The sequence below is a fragment of the Mobula birostris genome, chromosome 5, assembly GCF_030028105.1.
Source record: "Mobula birostris isolate sMobBir1 chromosome 5, sMobBir1.hap1, whole genome shotgun sequence".
Lineage (NCBI taxonomy): Eukaryota > Metazoa > Chordata > Chondrichthyes > Myliobatiformes > Myliobatidae > Mobula > Mobula birostris.
The window spans coordinates 173154397-173174426 of NC_092374.1; the positions used below are offsets into that span (position 1 = coordinate 173154397).

A 20030-nucleotide genomic window follows, 5' to 3' on the forward strand; every position below is an offset into this window, starting at 1 on the left:
TGGTGGAGGTGCTTTCACATAGCTCTTGGGTTGAATATTCAAAGATTTAGACATAACAAAGGACCACTGATTCCAAGTTAGGATGTTGTGGCAGTATAGGAACAGGCCCTTCGGCCCACCCAGTCTCTGCTAACCATGATGCCAATCCAGCATCTTACCTGCCTGCAAATTCTTCCATTTCTGCTTGTTCATGTGCTCGACTCATTGGCTTTTAAAATGTCATTATATCTGGCTGCACAACCTCCCCTGGCAGTGCATTTCTGGTACCTGCCTCTGTGTGTGTGTGTGTGTGTGTGTGGGTGAATACTTGCCTTGTTGATCTTTAAACTTTCTGAATCAGAATCAAGTTTATCAGCATTGTCATGTGATATGAAATTTGTTGTTTTGCAGCAGCAGTACAATGACCCCTCACCTTAAAGCTCTGCCTTTTAGTATTTGGCATTTTGACCCTGAGAAAAAGACTTACCTAACCTATCTACATCTCATAATTTTATAAACTTCTTTCAAATTCTCCTTGTAGCTCCTAATCTCCAGTCTTGGTGAACCTCTTCTACAGATTCTGTGAAGCGTCTATATCCTTCCTGTAATGGGCTGTCAGCTCCAGTGGTACTTCAGACATAGTCAAGTCAGTTTTGTATAGCTGTAACATGACTTTCTGGGGCTTTTATTCTCAACACTCATGCCATATGCCGCCTTTACCCATGTTGCCGCTTTAAGGAGCTCTGGACTAGACCCCAAGATCCCGCTGTACTTCAGTGCTGTTAAGGATCCTGCCATTATATATTCTTTACCCATACAACACTTGTTTGGATTTAACCCCATCTGCATTATCTCTGCTCATATTTCATATAGGTCTATATCCTGCTGTATCCTTTAATAAACTTGCTGTCTGTCCACAACATCACTGGTTCCTGTGCTTGCTGTCCTTGGTGAATTATGTGGGATGTTTTCATAGTGCTGTGATGCTGGGTGTAGTGGTTAATGTGGGATGGTGGCACAGCCCGCTTGCGTGCACTGTACTAAAGGGGGAGGGAGTCGGGTATGAGAGGAGAGGGGCATTGTGGCGCTGGTGCTTTAGACATGGGAACCTTTCAGCCCCTGGCTTCCATTACCCCTGCCTCCCCACACCTCCTGTCTGCTGGCTGCTCCATTTACAACCTGCTGATATTTCGGGCCGAGACCTTTCATCAAGTTTGAAGTATTGACTGTTCATTCTCCTCCATAGATGCTGCCTTCCCTCTGAGCTCCTCTAGCATCTTGTCTGTGTTGATCCAGATTTGCAGCATCTGCAATCTCTCTTGTATCTCGACTTACAACCTTCCCTCTCCTCCTTATCTTCTGTCTACATTCAACTCTATAACAGAGCCTGTTTTCACCCCTCCCTCACTTCATTTAACAAATCCCTCAATACAAATAACTGAACCATAAAACAATACAAGCCCTTCATAAAGGTAAACGGGCAACTCATCCGTGCTGATCAAGATTCCTACTTAAGACAGTTCCATTTGTCTGCGCGTAGCCTATAACGCTCTACGCCTTTCCTATTTGTGTACCTGTCCAAATGTCTGTTGAATGTTGTTATTGTACCTGTCTCAACTGCTTCCTCTGGCAGCTGTTTCATTTACCCACTACCCTTTGCATAAAATTGTTACTTGGCTTCTTTTTAAATCATTCCCCTGTCATCTTAAACCTATGCTCTCTAGTTTTTATTTCCCTTTGCCTGTGTGCATTCACCCTATCTATGCCCTTCATAACTTTATGCATCTAAAAGGTTACCCCCTAAGTCTCCTGAAGTTACTGCCTGTGAGGTCAGTGGAAGCAGATTCCACAGTAAAGTGCAAAAGGAATTGGGTAAATACTCTTTCAATGGGAAAAGATCAGGGAGTCTGGGAATAACTTTTTTCAAAGAGCTCACGTAATTTGGACTACATGATTATAATATCAGGCTGACATTCAAAGTGAAACCAGTGCTGAGTGTTTACTTAAGGGTTCGGGTGAAGGAGCAGTGTGCTGCTGGAGCATCTGTGAGCTTCATGTGAAGTGGGGTTAGGATGTGGAGTACACATGATGGATGATCTCACCTGGGCCCTCAACGCTACCTCTTTAGTCACGAAAGCACAGCAGAATCAGAATTAGGTTTATTATCACCGGCATGTGTACCACTTCCTGAGGGAGGTCAAAGCTAGTGATACTTCCCTTTCCTCCCCACCTCCATTCTAACCAATTTTTACAGGAGCACTATTGAGTGTGTGCTGATGGGAATTGCAAGGCATCTGAGTACAAGACCCTCCAAAGGATCGTGAGGACTGCTGAAAGGACCATCAGGATCTCTTTTGCACCCATCTGAGATATTTATCGGGAGCACTGCGTACACTGGGCCCTTAGCATTGCCCGTGGAACCTCCCATTTGTCTAACAATCTCTTTTACCCCTTGCCATCAGGTAGGAGGTACCGTAGTATTACGGACAAGGACTGATAGGATGGGAAACAGCTTTTTCCTCCAGCATGTGAGACTACTGAACTCCCTGCCACCACCTATGTCTCACCATGTATGAAGCGCCAGTAATGTTATATTGTTTACTTTTTAACTTGTCATAAATGCACCTTATTATTAGTTAATTTATTTGTGGTAATAGTATTTTGTGTTGTGTGTGGGTTGTATGTACTGTGTTGTGTACCTTGGTCCCAAGGAACATTGTTTCGTTTGGTGGTATACATGTATATAGTTGAATGACAATAAACTTGATAATTCCTCAAGAGAAAAAGGATGTGATTTTAATTTCATTTTAAAATTATTGCATTTTATTTCAAACAAGCTTTCAGGCAATTTAAGAAGCAGAAGCTTAGGGTTGAATAGAGTAGGAGTGTTTTTCAAATGAAACAGATAATTGCAGCACCAGCTACTGATAGGTTGGTGTGTTTAAGTGGGAAGTTAATAGTGGAAAAAGCTGGGGTTGAAATATCACATGAACATAGTAACAGGGAACGTGGGCAAATAGGATCAGAGACTTTCTATTTGGAGGGAGATTGGCTTGGGAGTGCTAAGCACATTAACTGGATTCTAAGGATAAAGCAATGTGGGCCACAGCAGTAGGTGTGTAGAAACCTAAAGATACACTGCAGAGAAGGGCCCTTTGGCCTACTGATTCTGCACAGACCATCTGACCCCCATTTACATTGATCCTACCCTAACCTATTTTATTCTTGCAAACACGAGAAAATCTGCAGTTGCTGGAAAGTCAAGCAACACACACAAAATGCTGGTGGAACGCAGCAGGCCAGGCAGCATCAATGGAAAAGAATACAGTTAATGTTTCGGGTGGAGACCCTTCGTCAGGACTAACGGAAGAAAGAGATAGTAAGAGATTTGAGAGGGGGAGGGGGAGACCTGAAATGATGGGAGCAGACAGGTGGGGGAGGGATGAAGCTAAGAGCTTAACTTTATTCTACAGGGTTAAAGGGATTGATCAATGTTTTCAGGATATTAAAGATAGGTTCGATTAACTTGCAAAAATACTTTTTCTCAGAATATTTTTCTCTCAAGAATGAGGTTGGGAAAACCACTTTGCATGATAGTTAATAGCTGTTTTGCAATGACATTGGAGACTACATGGTTGATTTTATAGTCCAAAGACTTTGAAGAATGGAGGCAAAGGGAGGTTAATGGTTAGGTCGCACATTAGACACGATCTTTATTGAGTGGCACAGAATTTGAGGACTGGCGATTTTCTGTTATTCATCTGTAACATTGTTGATCTGGAGGAATATCACTTTTTGTTCTAGTAGTTGGATAAGCATCTTACTTTCATCATAAATATGGCCAAAGTGTTTTAGTGTATTTATAATGTGATTACCAATTTAATAAACTATTGAGAATTTGTGCGCAGTAGTTAAACAATATATTAAAATTAATGTGTCAAGAGGTAGTCAAGTTTTAAAAATATGAATTTATAATGTGGATTATAACAAATCTTAATAGAAAACATTAACAACTTAATCAGCAATGGGGTTCAATATTACTATTTCCACACATTTATGTGCGTTAGGTAAAAAGCGATCATCCTAAATTGTTACATTCTCAAAGCTGGTTTCAGGCTCTATATTTCAGCTGCCTAGAAGATTTTAATTCTTTTTAACATTTCCAAATTTTAACAGGATGTGTTAATTCATGCATCGCAAATTATGTGCCTTGGCAGTTTACGTAGGTGATTAAGCCATGACTTCTCTCTTGTATTTTATTTTTCTGGATTAGTCAGTGCTACTGAGTTTGCAGAAATGAGGAGCTTCACTTGTGTGGAGAAGCTGGGAGAGCAGAGGAGGTTAAGGGATTTGATGGAGGTGTTCAAGATCATGAAGGATTTTGACTGAATAAATGAGGAGAAACAGTTTCTGGATGCTAGATTGGAATCAGAACACAGTTAAGATAATTGGAAGTGAATTGAAGGGGAAGATTAGGAAAAATATGTAACAGCGGTGATTTGGAAGGTGCTGCTGAAAGGGTGATAGAGACATTTATCAACTTTTAAAAGGGAATTGGGTAAATTCTGGAAAAAGTAAAATTTATTAGTGGGATTAACCAAATGATTGGCAGCTTGAGAGATAGAGCTCATGTCCTGTGGCACATCAGTCTCTGATTTTTATGCTGCAACCTTTTTTTTTACCTAACTCATTGAAACTCATTTTAGTTTCCTTATCACCAGGAAGACAATTGCTTGTGTGGTTTAAAATCTGGCTTTAGTAGCAAGGTTCTACTTTTACTCCATGGCCCTGTGTGAAAGGTGGAAGATGCCATGCTAACAGCTCAGTTTATACAGGCAGTCATAGCTCCCCTGGAGATCATCAACTGGCTATAGAAGTGCTTCTGCTTGTGAGGGTGGGAGAGAGAGCAGAAGGTGTAAGGAAGGACATGTGTGCCTGTTGTGCATGTATATGTAACCTGCCTCCTGAGTGAATGTACTTACCCCTTCTCCCCTCCTCTGGTGCAGCAGAAGAGATCCCACTGTTAGAAAGAAATTGCACTTCCACCAACACTTTTCATGTTATCTGGATGTCCGAGAGAGCCGACTTTCGATGATACACAGTTAACATTGTAAATTTGGGGGTGTAGCAGCCAATTTGTTCACAGTGCAATCCTATGGGGTAATGATCAGATGAACCAGATTAAAGGACGTCAAATGAGGAACGAACATTGACTGTGACAATCTTTCCCCACTACTCTTTGAAATAGTGCCCTGGGTTTGCTCAGAGAAGCTGTGCTAAGGTTTCTACCTTGCATCAAGCTGCTGTAAGTTGGTGAGATCTTGTGTGGGCAGGTGACAGACATGATGTAAAGTCAGCAAGTACTCATAATTCCAAATTCAGTACACGCACCCTGTGTGCATAGTTTACACTGACATCATGGAGGGGTTAGAACTAATGCAAGACCACTTTAGATTCTATGTTGAACACTGCAGAGTTTGATAAGGGGGGTATTTTTTACTTGAATACTCTTGTTGCAATATAAAGACGGCCTAACAGCATTGGATGATTTATAAATTTACTTCCTTTTCTAAATTCTGCATGTTTTCTCTCCCCCCAGGAGTGTTACAGAATAGAACATTTTGATCTAGTTTGTGCTCTAAAGTATTTTAAAATCGCACTGATATCCAGGATTAACTTCCAAACAGCTGAAATAGTGGAGCATGCTCTGTTGGGTGAGAGACTCATGTCGTCATTCAGGGTTTTTTTTGCAGCGAGAGCTTTTTACATTTACAGTTCTGGTTTGCTGTTGTAGATTCGGTATAGAATGGTAGTAAGTCCTGTGATTCTGCATTGAGATTAGTTCTGTTGCCTAGTCTGTAAATCAAAGGCATAAGCAGCAGTTTGGACACTTTGACAGGAATTCCATTTATATTGATAGAAGTCAGAGGTAGGTGTGTGCATGCTCTTTTTTATTGGTTGCTCTTAGGAATGAAGACAAGTCTTCACAGATTTAGCTGCATTCAAGTATACATTGGTGCCTTTCTTTTAAGTTCTGGGATGTTCATTGCTGCAAACATCTCTCGACTTGTTGGCTGTCGATGAGCAAGAGTTCTTTCTCTAGAAGCTTTACATCAGAAGGACTGGCTTAAATGTGTTAATAAGAAATTACGGATTTGCTTTTTGTTCCTTGCAGACTTTTGATGCCAATGATCTTTATCAAGGACTGAACTTCAACAAGGTTCTAAGTTCCCTGGTCACCTTGAATAAAGTAACAGCAGGTAAGAGGACATAGTGGGAAAGGACATGGTTTCCCTGTGTATTGGGCTCACAGAGTGAGTAAACAAAATGAACTGTAGCAATATTTTTATAGTTGTGGAATTAGTAAGCTTTGAATTTGCATTATTGAACTTGTAATGAACAGTGCGAAACTGATTGAGTTATTCATCAGCATGCACTCCTGATGGAACCCTGTAGACTGGAAGTTTTCAGGAAATTGAGAATTGTACTCCTTCTGGTACTATACTTTAGTAGAATTTGGCTTAAGAAGTAATCATCAGCTCTTTTGCTCCAAGTAATGTTTCTACATATCCTTCATGCCCTTATAGAATACAGATGTTTACATCTTTCTGAATGGCCCAGAATGTGTGGTAGCTAATGAAGCCAATTAGCAGATGCCCTATCCCTGTAAAGTGAGGACATTTACCCAAGCAGCTACTGCCCATTGTCAGTCATGTTTACCGTCCTTTCTCAAATTTTCTCCCCATACCCTTCCAGCTCTGTTATTCTCTTCTGGGAGTGTGAGGTGCAAGGGGAACAGGACGAGTGGCACATTTTGGTGAAATGAGGTTCAAACGTTGTGGAATGATGACTGAGGGTAGAGGGAGTGAACTGTGTCAAAATGGAATTATGTATGGAAGATCCTCATCTTTGATTGTGGAAGAGGTCAGCTTCTGTATATTTTGGCTTTTAAAGACCTCTATCAATTCATTCCCAAAGCTAGGCTTGCAATCACTAATACTGGCTTGGCTTCAGTGACTACCATGGGTTGATAATTCAGAATTTAAACTGATGATCTATCAGCCTAAAAAATACAGATTTCACAGCGTCTCCCTAAAACTGCTCAATAGCTTGGGTGCAAAGAACGACTTGATCGCGTGCAGTAATCTGTATGCAAGTACAGCCGATAGAGTTCATTACAGAGAAACTTTTCAACAACCTATTCCACGACATATGCCAGTGATATTAAACCTGATTCTGACTTTTAGAGAAGAGCTGCACTTATGCGGATTAATATGGAATGGCAGTTCTAATTATTTACCGTAGTACTGAAAAGCATTACAGTATTGAACAGAGTAGCCTTCATGTCAATAGGCATCCTTGAAGATGACAGGGGAAGTTAATAGTGGTTGTTAAAAAATGCTTGTCGTGTGTTATAAATATGTGAAATATAAAAGCAAATAGATCTTGTTAGTATTGTTGACCACTTTGGCATTGGTTTAGGCAAATAGAAATGTACAGAAGAGATTTATTAAGATTGAAATAGTCTTAGAGCACTACAGCACAGAAACAGACCCTTTGGACAGGACCGAACTATTATTCTGCCATCCCACTGACCCGCACCTGCACCGTAGTCCTCCATGCCCCTACCTGTCTATATCTTTCCTGAACGTTGCAATTGTATCTGCATCCACCATTTCCACTGGCAACTCGTTCCTCGCTCACACCACCCTCTGGGTGAAGAAGTACTCCTTAAACATTTCACCTTCCACCCTTAATCAATGACCTAAACACAAAATAATCTGCAGATACTGGGGTCAAAGCAACACTCACAATACGCTAGAGGAACTCAGCAGGTCGGGCAGCATCCGTGGAAAAGATTGGTCGACGTTTCGGGCCGGAACCCTTCGTCAGGTCCTGACGAAGGGTTCCGGCCTGAAACGTCGACCAATCTTTTCCACGGATGCTGCCCGACAGGCTGAGTTCCTCCAGCGTATTGTGAGTGTTGCCTTAATCAATGACCTCTAGTTCTAGTCTCACCCAACCTCAGTGGAGGGGGGGGGGGAATCTGCTTGCATTTACCCTATCTAGTCCCCTCATTGTCTTGTATAACTCTCTCAAATCTCCCCTCATTCTACTACGATTCAGGCTTAACCCATTCAATCATTTTCTTATCAGGTCGTCAAATCCTGGCAATGCCCCTGTAAATTTTCTCTGTACTCTTTTATTCATACTGATATCTTTCTTGTAGGTAGATGACCAGAACTACAGACAATACTCCAAATTTGGCTTCACCAACGTCTTGTACAACTCCAATATAACAGTCAAGCTCCTTTACTCGATTTTCTGATTTATGAAGGCCAATACACCAAAAGCTAGCTATCTACCTATTTCAAGGAAATAAGAATCTGTATTCCCAGATCCCTCTGTTCTACTATACTCCTCAGTGCCTGACTATTCACAGTGTAGGTCCGAACCTGTTTTGTCTTCCCAAAGTGCAACACCTCACACTTGTCTGTATTAAATTCCATCCATCATTCCTCAGCACATTTTTCCAGCTATCCAAATCTCTCTGCAAGCTTTGATAGCCTTCCTCACTGTCTAATATACCCCCAGTCCTGGTGTCTTTCATAAATTTGCTGACCCAGTTTACCGCATTATCATCAAGATAGTTGATATCGATGACAAATAACAATGGACCCAGCACCGATCCCTGTGGCACACCACCAGTTATAGGCCTGCAGCCAGAGAGACAACCATCTAGTACCACTCTAGTACCACTCTTCTGCAAAGCCATTATTGAATCCAGTTTACTACTTCATCCTGAATGCCAAGCGACTGAACCTTCTTACCCAGCCTTCCATGCGGCACTTTGTTAAAGTCCATGTAGAGAATGTCCCCTGCCTTTCCTTCATCACCTTTCCTAGTAACCTTCTTGAAAAATTTCACAAGATTGGTTAGACATGACCTACCGTAGACAAAGCCATGTTGACTACACCTAATCAGTCCTATCTATCCAAGTTCATACCTGTCAGGTCCCTTAAAATACGTTCCAATAATTTACCCACCACGATATCAAACTTAACTGACTATAATCTCCCGGCTTATTTTTAGAACCTTTCTGGAACTACACATCATTAGCTATATTCCAATCCTCTGCCATCTCGTGTGGCTAAGGACATTTTAAATACCTCTGTTAGTGCCCCTACAATTTCTGTACTAGCCTCCCACAAGGTTCGAGGGGGCACCTTATAAGGCCCAGAGGACCATATACACATTTGTCATCTGTCCTGACTCATTCCCTAATAGGAGATCCAGTATTGTACTCTGGCTAGTAGGGACCTTTGTATTTTGATTAAAGAAACTCAATCAAACTTAATGGAGCCTTAACAAACTCCATCCCCATCTAGCTCTTTTAGAGTATGGGAGTCCCAGTCAATATTGGCATGTTAAAATCACCTACCATTACAACCTTATTTTTCTTGCAACTGTATGCCATCTTTCTACAATTTTTCTCCTATATCCTGTTGTTATTGGGAGGTCTATACTATAATTTATAATATCCATTAATGTGGTCATCCCCTTCTTATTGCTTAGTTCCACCCATGTAGCAAAAGTAGATGAGTTCTCCAGTCTGATCTGTCTGAACACTGCCGTGACATTGTCCTTGACAAGTAATGTCACCCCTCCCCCTTTAATACCTCCCTCTCTATCGTGCCTTGAACATTAAGCTGTCAGTCTCACTCCTCCTGCAACCGTCTCACCATGGGCTACAATATCATAAATCACATGCTGCTCCCTGCTCTTAAGCTCATCTGCCTATTAGTTCCACCGTGCTTGACCTTTTCCTGCCTTAACATCTACTTTCTCCACTATCTCCCCGGCACTCTGATTTCCATCCCCTTGCAACTCTAGTTAAAACCCCTGGAGCAGCACTAGCAATTCCTGCAAGGATATTGGTCCCCCTTCAGTTCAGGTGCAGACCATCCAGTTTGTACAGATCAGACCTTTTCAGGAAGAGAAGTCAATATTCCCAAAATCTGAAATATTCCCTCCTTCACCATTTCCTTAGCCACGTTTTAACCTGCATTATGTTCCTATTTCTGGCTTCACCAGCACATGGCACTGGTAGCAATCCTGAGATCACCACCCTGGAGATCCTGTACTTTAATTTAGCACCTAACTCCTTGTGCTCACTTTGCAGGATATTTCCTGCCTATTTCATTGGTATCAATGTGGACCATGACAGCCGGATGCCTATCTTCTCCCTTAAGAATGCTATGGACTGGATTTGAGATGTCCCTGACCCTGGCACCTGAGAGGCAACATGGAATCTGGGAATCTCGATCTCATCTACAGAACCTCCTGTCTGTTTCCTTAACAATGGATGCCCTATCACTGCTGCTCCCCACTTCTCTGCCCTCTCCCTTCCCTTCCTTTCCGAGTCACCGAGCCAGGCTCCATGCCAGAGACCTGACTGCTGGGCTTTCCTCTGCTAGATTGTTCACCACCCCCACCCACCCCAATTGTACCTAAAACAATGTTCAGTGTCTTCAAGAGTATTCAATCTCCAACCCTTTGTTGGCATAAATGTTACAACCAGGGATTTTGATCAATTTAACTGAGAATTTTTATTTGTGAATCACATGCTCCTTTTTCCCACAGTCGAGCCAAAAACAGGAAAAAATTACAAAGCATGAAAAACTAAAAAATCAAATACTGAGATGTCAGCAGTTCAAAAGTATTCATCCCCCTGTGCTCAGTTCTTAGTTAAGCCACCTCCTGCAGCTACCACAGCCAGTAGTCCTTTTGGATAAGTCTCTATTAGCTGTGAACAAGGGGATGGAGGCTGAATATTTTTTCAAGGCGTTGTATTTGTTATTGAGGGGAACAACCATAAGGGTACTCTGCTCTGGCTACCTATCTCCTTTCCCTCTCTTGATGGTCACCCATTTATCTGTGTCCTGCACCTTAGGTGTAACTACCTCCCTGTATCTTCTCTCATTTAACCCCTCTGTCTCCTGAATGATCTGGAGTTCATTCAACTCGAGTTCTCTAACATGGTCTGTAAGAAGTTGCAACTCTTGCAGGTGTAGTAGTCAGTGATACTGGAATCCCCTTGTCTTCCCGAATCCTTCAAGAGATGTGGAAATGCAGTAAAGAATCAGTAAGATCAAGGTGTCAGGATTTGATGAAGTAGGTAAACTATTTCCTCTGGTGAACAGGTCAATAACAAGATGTCTCAGATTCAAAACTTCAGTGAAGGGATCTTGAGGTACAATGAGAGGAATAGATTGCACAAACTTGTGAATCTGGAAATTTCAGAGACTGATTCGCAAGACCAGGGACCTTGTGGTGGGGGTTGGAAGGAGAATGTGACTAAACTGTTTTCAAAGAGCCAACAAATGTACAATGGACTAGATAATTTAAAAATATATATATTTAGAGGTACAGCACGGTAACAGACCCTTCTAGCCTACTGATCCTGCACCATCCAATTACATCCATCTGATCAATTAATTTACTAACCTGTACGTCTTTGGGATGTGGGAGGAAACCAGAGCACCTGGAGGAAACCTATGTGGTCAGAAGGGAAATGTACAATCTTCGTACGGGCAAGGGCAGGAATTGAACCCACCCAGGATGCTGGCACTGCAAAACCCTATGCTAAATGCTACACCACTGTGTTGTCCGTGTCTTGATAACGTCCAGGGCATCAATCCAAAATCTCAGTGCACTTGTTTTGTTTTGGGTGCAAGTGGATAAAACTCTGATTGGTCATGATATAAATGAGTGATAGAACAGACTAGAGAGTTTTAATTACCACTGTTTGTCATAATTCTCATTAAAATGAAGCATGTAGCCCAAAAGAGGGAGTCATTGGTAACTTCAATGGTACGGCAAGAAGACAAATGTAGAGAACAGCATTACCCGTTATGCATGGCTGACTTTGACTTCATTAAAGACTTTGGGCCCATTAATTGGGGGGACTGTAGAACACCCTTTCCAAATTTGGCTGCCCACAGGAATTTATTTCCAATTTACATTTCCTTCCTGATCTATGTAAATTGTAGAACTAACCAATGGGCTATAAGCAATCTGCTGAGGAACTCGGGCTGGTGGAGCAGTATCTGTGTGGGGAGGGGGGAGGGGAGAATTCCACTGTTAACATTTTAAATCAAAACCTTGCATCAGATCTGTGATTCTTAAGCAGAGGTGATCTCACCAAAGGTGGGTGTCAAGCAAAACTGTCATTGCCCCAAAGCTTTCTTTAGTCATCCTTTTTGCCTTGCACGTTGCAACTTGTGTTCAGAAAGCTTCATGTAAGAAGGGAACTAATTCCCGAAATTAAGGGGAAACTGTTGAACCTCTGGGGACAGAACTTCAAAAAGTTCACTGAAACTTCAGTCAACCAGCTGCATCAAATAGGCAACGCTTGCACTTGCGTGTGTTTGGAGGCTAAGCCTTAAGCTGTTGTTAATGCATTCACACAGTAACACTGATGATCAAGGGTAACTTTATTTACCCTTTACATTTACACGTATTAGGAATTTGCTGTGGTGTTGGCACAACATGGAACAACAAACAACAACATTCAACAATTATGAAGAATTTTATAAAATATAAAGGTAGTGGTTGAAGTATGGATATGGAATAAAATGTGCAGAAGTGCCAGCATCTTTTACAATGTAAGTAGCATTATAAAAACTGGTTTAAAGTGCTATAGTGCAGTGTCAGGAGTAATGGGGGGTGTGGGGGGCTAACTGGAATGGTTCATCAGGTTAACTGCCTGAGGGAAGAAATTTTTTAAGGTGATAATGAAGTTTGTAGCGCTTTTCAGAAGGGAGATTTTGGAATAGGCAGTTTGCAGAGTGGGTAATGTCCGCAATGATTTTCCCTGCCTGCTTCTTTGTCCTGGACACACAGATCCTGCAGGGATGGTAGACTGAATCTGATCAGACCTGGTCATTGCAGGAGAGGTACAATAAGATAACACTTTGGGGAGAGTTGAGAGCAGACACAATCTAACCTTGTACTAGAACACCATCCACTTGCATTTATTCTTTTACCTTTGCCAAATGCAGTAACTTGGATTTCAGGTTAGTGAAAGCTGAACCACTTTGGCAAGCAGTTCAACCCTGGAATAGTTCCCAGAGTAATCCAAAAATGATTTAACACATTGCAGTCTGGAACTACAGACATAGAACAGGACACCCTAGTGTAGAAATGAGGATCTGTTTTTCAGAAAGTGTTGGACCAGTGTGTGTTGACGGTGTCCATTGAATGATTTTTAAATGGATCTGTACAATGTATAAATTTACATTTTCACATTAAACTAGGTTTAAGAAGGTGAACTTTGACAGTGGAGTTGCTTTAAGTTGATTCTCACGCACCAGAAATTCTACCATATTATAACACACAGCTTGGTGGATCAGATTTCTCATCAAAGGCACTAAGTAATATCACAGATTGGAAAGCTTGCTCATCCAGTTGCACATAATAGAGGTTGGAAAAGCTTCTGCAGCTGTGTTCTTCCAAGCTGGCCCTTCACCTTAGTGTCACTCTGTCCTGCTGGTGGACCTGGTACCATTCTCACTTCCTCCTCCTTTGTCATAGTTATATAACATAGAACTAGGCCATATTAAGCTGACCATTTCACCTTTGGCACTTTAAGAAACCTATGGACTTCAACCTTAAAGTTCCCCTTGTTTGTCAATATCTATTAGTACCTGACCATTTATTGTATATGTCCTACCCCTATCTGACTTTCCAAAATGCATCTAGCACAGGTCAGAATTAAATTCCCTCTGCCACCGCTCTGCCCACCTTTCCATCCAGTCTTTATCGTGATGTAAGCTTAGACTTCTTTCTTGTTATCCATGCCAGTAACTTTCACGTCCACACATTTGCTAATCTTCCATCCTGCATCTGTTCGTGATATAAATGATTCGGAAGAAGGTGTAAGTAGGCTGATTAGCAAGTTTGCAGGCAGCATACAATTTGACAAGGTTGTGGCTAGTGGGGAAGTCAAAGGATTCAGCAGGATTTAGGTAGGCCAGATGCAAATATGGGCAGAAAAATGGCAGATAGAGTTTAATTTGGACAAGTGCGGGTGTTACACTTTAGGAATTCAAATGCAAGAGGAAGATGTACAATAAAAGGCATGACCCACTGAGGGATCTTGCGGTACAAATTCATAGTTCCCTGAAAGTGGCAACACAAGTGGATAGGTGATTTTAAAAAAAGGCATATGATATACTTACTTTTATTGGTTGGGATGTTATGTATAGAATTGGGAAGGATGTGGAGGCTTTGGAGATGGTGCAAATGAGGTTCAGCAGGATATTACCTGGATTAGAGAGTATTAAGTACAAGGAGAGGCTGGACAAATTTGGATTGTTTTCTCTGTGTTGGATGCTGAAGGGTGACCTGATAGAAGTTTATAAAATTGGGAGAGTAGATGGAGTCTGGAGTTTGTCTGAATCCCAATCTCCATGGCAACTGTAGTTGAAAGCAGCCAAATGTTTACAGGAAATCCATCATCACAGGTTTTGTTTTGCTGTTGAAGTGAAGATATTGAAATGAGTCTGGGCAGAGCAGCTGCTCCATCCTGGCTAGTGCAGAAATGATGAGCTGGGAACTGTCATGTGCATTAGATATAATCTCACTGTCACTGAAATATTGACCAGCAACAACTTTGTTTTATATTACGTCTAAAACAAGTAAACTGTCTTAGTTTCTTCACTGAAGTGTAACCACATGAATGTGGCACTGAGCCACACAATGAATTACTGCAGTAGGAATAATGTGGATTTAACTCAGCGCTTTAAAGAGGGAAAGTTTGATGGCTCTGGGTCTGTACTTGCCGGAGTTTAGGAGGAGGAGGAGGGATCTCACTATGACCCACTGAATATTGAAAAGCCTAGATAGAATGAAATAGTGAGGATGTTTCCAGTACTGGAAGAAACTAAGACGAGAGGACACTGCCTCAGTAGAAGGTTATCCTTTTAGAACAGATGAGGAGAAATTTATCCAGCCAAGAGAGTGGTGTATCTGTAGAATTCATTGCTACAGACAGCTGTGGAGGCCAGCATTTGGTATATTTAAAGCAGGGGTTGATAAGTTATTGATTTAGAAACATGTCAAAAGTTACGAGGAGAAGGTAGGAGAATGAGATCGAGAAGGAAAATAAATCAGCCATGACTGAATAGCAGAGCAGACTCGATAAGCTCTGAATGGCCTAATTCTGCTCCCATGTCTTATGGTCTTATATACCGGTTGATTGGTAGCTTCATTATTAGGAATCATTCTCCTTGAGTCTAAGCCTTCTGTGAAGTGTTAGGTCTGGGAGGTAATCCAGACGTCTTTTAAAATGTGCTGAGGAAGTTGCAAATGTTCATTGATTGAGGTCAATTCTAAAATAATGTTCACTGTAAAACAGTAACATCTTATTTTGTTTAAATGTACAAATAATTATTCAAATTTTGTGCAACTAATGGATTTGTCTTCTGCAGATATTGGTGTCGGAAGTGATTCGGTATGTGCACGTCACCAATCCCATCAAATAAAGTCAGCTGATTCTTTCACTGGAGCCCACTTGTCACTTGGAAGAACTTCCAAAAATTTTCCTGGAAAGTATCGAAGTTTAGTGAGTGAAATTGAATGTTTGATGTGTTGGGGTGGGTGTGGGGATGGGGAAAGGCTGAAGGTAGGAGGAACAAAATTACATAAGTGATTTAGAGGAAATGATTGCAGAAAAAATCAGAGATCTGTCTGTTTTGATCACTGTCTTGTTTGTGAAATTTGGTGTTTTGCATCAGTGGTACAGTGCAAACACATAAAATTACAAAATGGTGCAAAGAAAGGTATAATGAGGTAGTGTTCATGAACCATTACGGAACCTGATAGTGGAGGGGAAGAGCTGTTTATGAATCATTATTGTGGGTCTTCAGGCTCCTGATGGTCGTGATGAAAAGAGGGCATGTCTTGGATGGTGAGTGTCCTTAATGATGACACTTGAGGCACTGCCTCTTGAAGATGTCTGAGGTTGGAGAGGGTTGTGCTCACATGGAGCTGGCAAATGCTGCAGTCTTCTGCAGCATTGGAGCCTCCATACCAGGCAGTGAGTCAGAATGCTCTCCACTGCACATCTATAGAAATTTGTCAGAGTCTCTAGTAACATACCAAATCTCAAACTGCTAATGCAGTAGAGCTGCTGGTGTGCTTGCTAGGATCTCCAGTGGGAGATAGCTTCCCTGATGTCACTGAGTGCAGGCTGTGGTCCCAGGGGTTGGCGTCTTGTGATGGGATTCCTGCTTTGTACAGTACCACTGTTGCTTCTTGGGATGACCTCCATGTGCCAGCAGGAATTCTGTTTGACAGACTGCAGTTGTATCCCCACACATGCTTGGGCAGAGCTCCACTGAGGTAAAGAGCTTTGTTTTAGAGAGTAATAGCAGCATTACAGGACAGAAACAGGCCTTTTGGGCTATCTAGTCTGCTGGCCTGGTTTTCAGTCTTAGTTCCACCTGGACCGCAGCCCTCCATAACTTTCTCATCCATGTACCTATCCAATTTCTCTTAAATGTTACAATGTACTACTGGCAGCTCATTCCACACTTGCACCACTCTGAGGAAGGAAGCTCCCCCTCAGATTTCAATTAAATTTCACCTTTTATCCTTAACCTACGACCTCTAGTTCTAGTCTCAGCCAATCTAAGGGGGAAAAGCCTGCATGCTATACTTCTCAATTTTGTATGCCTCTATAAGATCTCGCCTTATTCTCCTGCACCTCCAGTCCCAACCTATTCAACCTTTCCCTCTCACTCAGGTCCTCAAGTCCTTGTAACATCTATGTAAAATTTCTCTACACTTTTTTAAGCTTATTAATACCTTTCCTGAAGATAGGTGATCAGATCAGAATGGAATACAATACTCTAAATGTGGTCTTACCATTGTCTTATGCAACTTCAATACAACATCCCAACTTCTGTACTTAATGCTTTGAATTATGAAGTTAATATGGCAAAATCTCTCTTTACTACCCTGTCTGCTGGCAATTCCACTTTCAAGGAATTATGGATCTGGATTTTTTTTTTTATTAAGTGCAATCGTGAGCAATACCCAGATCAGAAATGCTGATCAAGTCAACTAGTTCCCAAAGAGAACTCTGATAGGCCAATCAGATGGTTCACTACTGCTCAGCGATAGAACACAAAAAAATCATATGTCAAGTACATAGAACAGGCACAAGGCTAGCTAGTCCCTGTATCCCAGAAACATACCTGAGCAGTGTGGCGGAGGTATGTGCTATGCATGACTTGATCTGAAAGCATCATGTTGACTCATAACAGATCGTGTTCACGGTGGAACAGCTTAGTCAAGGATGGGGTGATCAGCACAGATGGACAAATTATATGTCCACTACCCCATTTCCAGGTCCTCTTGTGTATCACACACATTCAGGGCAAGCCTGACCCTGGATTGTTTTGCTAACTTGTCTGCATTAATTCCATATGTCATTTTTCAGCCCATGAATCCTGCTGGTCCAGATCACTTTGCAAGCTTTGATCGCCTTCCTCACTGTCTATTATGCCCCTAATCATAGTGTTATCTGCAAAGGTACTGATCCAGTTTACCAGATTATCAGCTAAATAATTAAAACAGTATATAATAACAACGGACCCAGCACCGATCCCTGTGGCTCACCGCTAGTCAGAGAGGCTTCTCTCACTAAGCCAATGTTGAATCCAATTAAGTATTTCATACTGAATGCCAAGTGACTTCACCTTCTGAACCAGCCTCCCGTGTCATAAACAAGAGAAAATCTGCAGATGCTGGAACTCCAAGCAACACACACAAAATGCTGGAGGAACTCAGCAGGCCAGACAGCATCTCTGGAAAAGAGTAAACATTTGATGTTTCAGGCCGAATCCCTTTGGCAGCGTACCATGTGGGACTTTGTCAAAGGCCTTGCTAAAGTTCATGTAAATAATGTCCACTACCTTACTTCTAATTTTCTTGGTAGAGAGGGAAAATAAATCAGCCATGCTCAAATGGCGAAGCAGACTCAGTGAGTTGAAAGGTCTAATTCTGCTCCCAAGTCTTATGGTCTTATAAACAGGTTGACATTTTTTAAAATAGTAAATCTTTCAAGGACTAGGTACTGGAGCCTGAAGACACACTCTTAACGTTTCAGGAACAGCTTCTTCCCTTCACCATCGGATTTCTGATTTCTGAAGCAATGAATCCACGTAGATGACCTTACTATTTTCTTTCTTTGTTTGCTCTACTAAATTTTTATATAAGTTTATAGTAATTTATAGTTTTAGATTAGATTATGAGGACACGCAGTCCTCTTTTATTGTCATTTAGTAATGCATGCATTCAGAAATGATACAATATTCCTCTGGTCTGATATCACAGAAACACAGGACAGACCGAGACTGAAAAACTAACAAGACCACATAATTATAACATATAGTTACGATAGTGCAACAATACCATAACTTGATGAAGAACAGGCCATGGCACAGTAAAAAAGTTCAAAGTCTCTTGAATGTCCCACATCTCATGCAGATGGGAGAAGGAAGAAAACTCTCCCTGCCATGCCCGACCACAGTCTGACTCTGAGTCGTCCGAAAACTTCAAGCTCCGATCAGCCCTCCGACACCGAGTATCGAGCACCATCTCTGCTGAACGGTTCGGCCTCAGCTTCGGTCGCCAGCAGCAGGCAAAGCTGGGGATTTTGGGGCCTTCCCTCTGGAAGATTCTTGATCGCGCAGTAACAGTGACAGCGAACCGGCATTTCAGAAATTTCTCCAGGTGTTCCTCTGTGCTTTCAAGTCTGCCTCCATCAAATCAGAATTGTCCACGGCCCCTATTTAACAGATATGATATCATTTCATCGGAGAGCTGCGTCGCGCTGCCATCTTCTCCTCCCGCCTTCACCCACTGAACCCAGTTTATAATGTATTCCAATGTACTCTTGCCACAAAACAACAAATTAGTCATGATATTAATATCGGGATATTAACCTAGTCATGATTTTAAATGATTCTGTGACCTCCTTGGAAAACACTATAAGATTGGTTAGACGTGACCTGCCATGCAAAAGCTACGTTGTCTATCCCTAATTGGGTCCTATTTCTACAAACAGTGATATATCCTGCCCCTTGGTATACCTTCCAGTAGTTTACCCATGACTGACATTGCGCTTATTGGCCAATAAATTATTCTTAGAGCTGCTTTAAACAGTGAAGCAGATTAGCTATCCCTCAGCACCTCATCCATGGCTAAGGACATTTTAAGTTTCTCTGCCAGGGGCCCTACAATTCCTGCACTTACCGCCTTCAAGCTCTGAGGGGATATCCTGTTAGCCTCTGGAGAATTTTCCATCCTAATTCGCCTAAAGACGGCAACCACATCTTCTTCTGTAATCTGCATATGGTCCACAATCTCACTACCCTTTTTTCTTGTGTCTGGATAGTTTGTTTCCTTAAGTTGAGAAGAGTTTTTGAAGACCTTAGTGTCCACGAAGGATTTGGCTCAGAGCCTTCAACTGTGGAGGCCACAGAGCAGCAGAAAGGGCACCAAGACCCACAAAGCAAGGAACTCAAAGGGACAGCGTGGTGAAGGCAGGTGCTATTTTGATGAAATAGTGGTTGTCCCAGGTGCAAGGCCAAGATTCAAGGAGTTAGCTGGCAGAAGAACAGATCCTTCAGCCCAACTTGTTCATCCTTACCAAGTTGCCTGCCTGTGTTTGGCCCATATCCCCCTAAAACCTTCCTATCTATGTACCTCTCTAACTGTCATTTAAATGTTGTAATTGTATCCATCTCTACCCCTTCCTGTGGTGTAGATTCTCATTTGTGAGGATCTGAAAACGATAAATTACAGAAAATAAGATTTGGTATACTAATTCCTTTGCCAAATTTCTCCAGAAAGTTCCAATCTGGAACTTTTTGCGCTTCTCTTTCAATTGGTATTGGCCAGATTTTCAAAACCCATTAATACAGGACAGTTATCAATTGTGCATCTTTGGCCAATGACCGTTCTGTGAATGAAAATGC

The 20030-nt window shown here is 41.8% G+C and overlaps 1 protein-coding gene across 6 annotated transcripts in view; it reads left to right on the forward strand.

Annotated features, from left to right (window-relative positions):
- LOC140198052 (rho guanine nucleotide exchange factor 7-like) overlaps positions 1 to 20030 on the forward strand; it is an 81112-nt gene that overhangs the window by 4923 nt on the left and 56159 nt on the right. For all 6 annotated transcript variants that reach the window (XM_072258903.1, XM_072258905.1, XM_072258909.1 and 3 more), the window contains exons 3-4: positions 6155 to 6239; positions 15474 to 15607. In XM_072258903.1, the coding sequence (XP_072115004.1) occupies positions 6155 to 6239; positions 15474 to 15607 (219 nt within the window). The remainder of the gene's footprint in view (positions 1 to 6154; positions 6240 to 15473; positions 15608 to 20030) is intronic.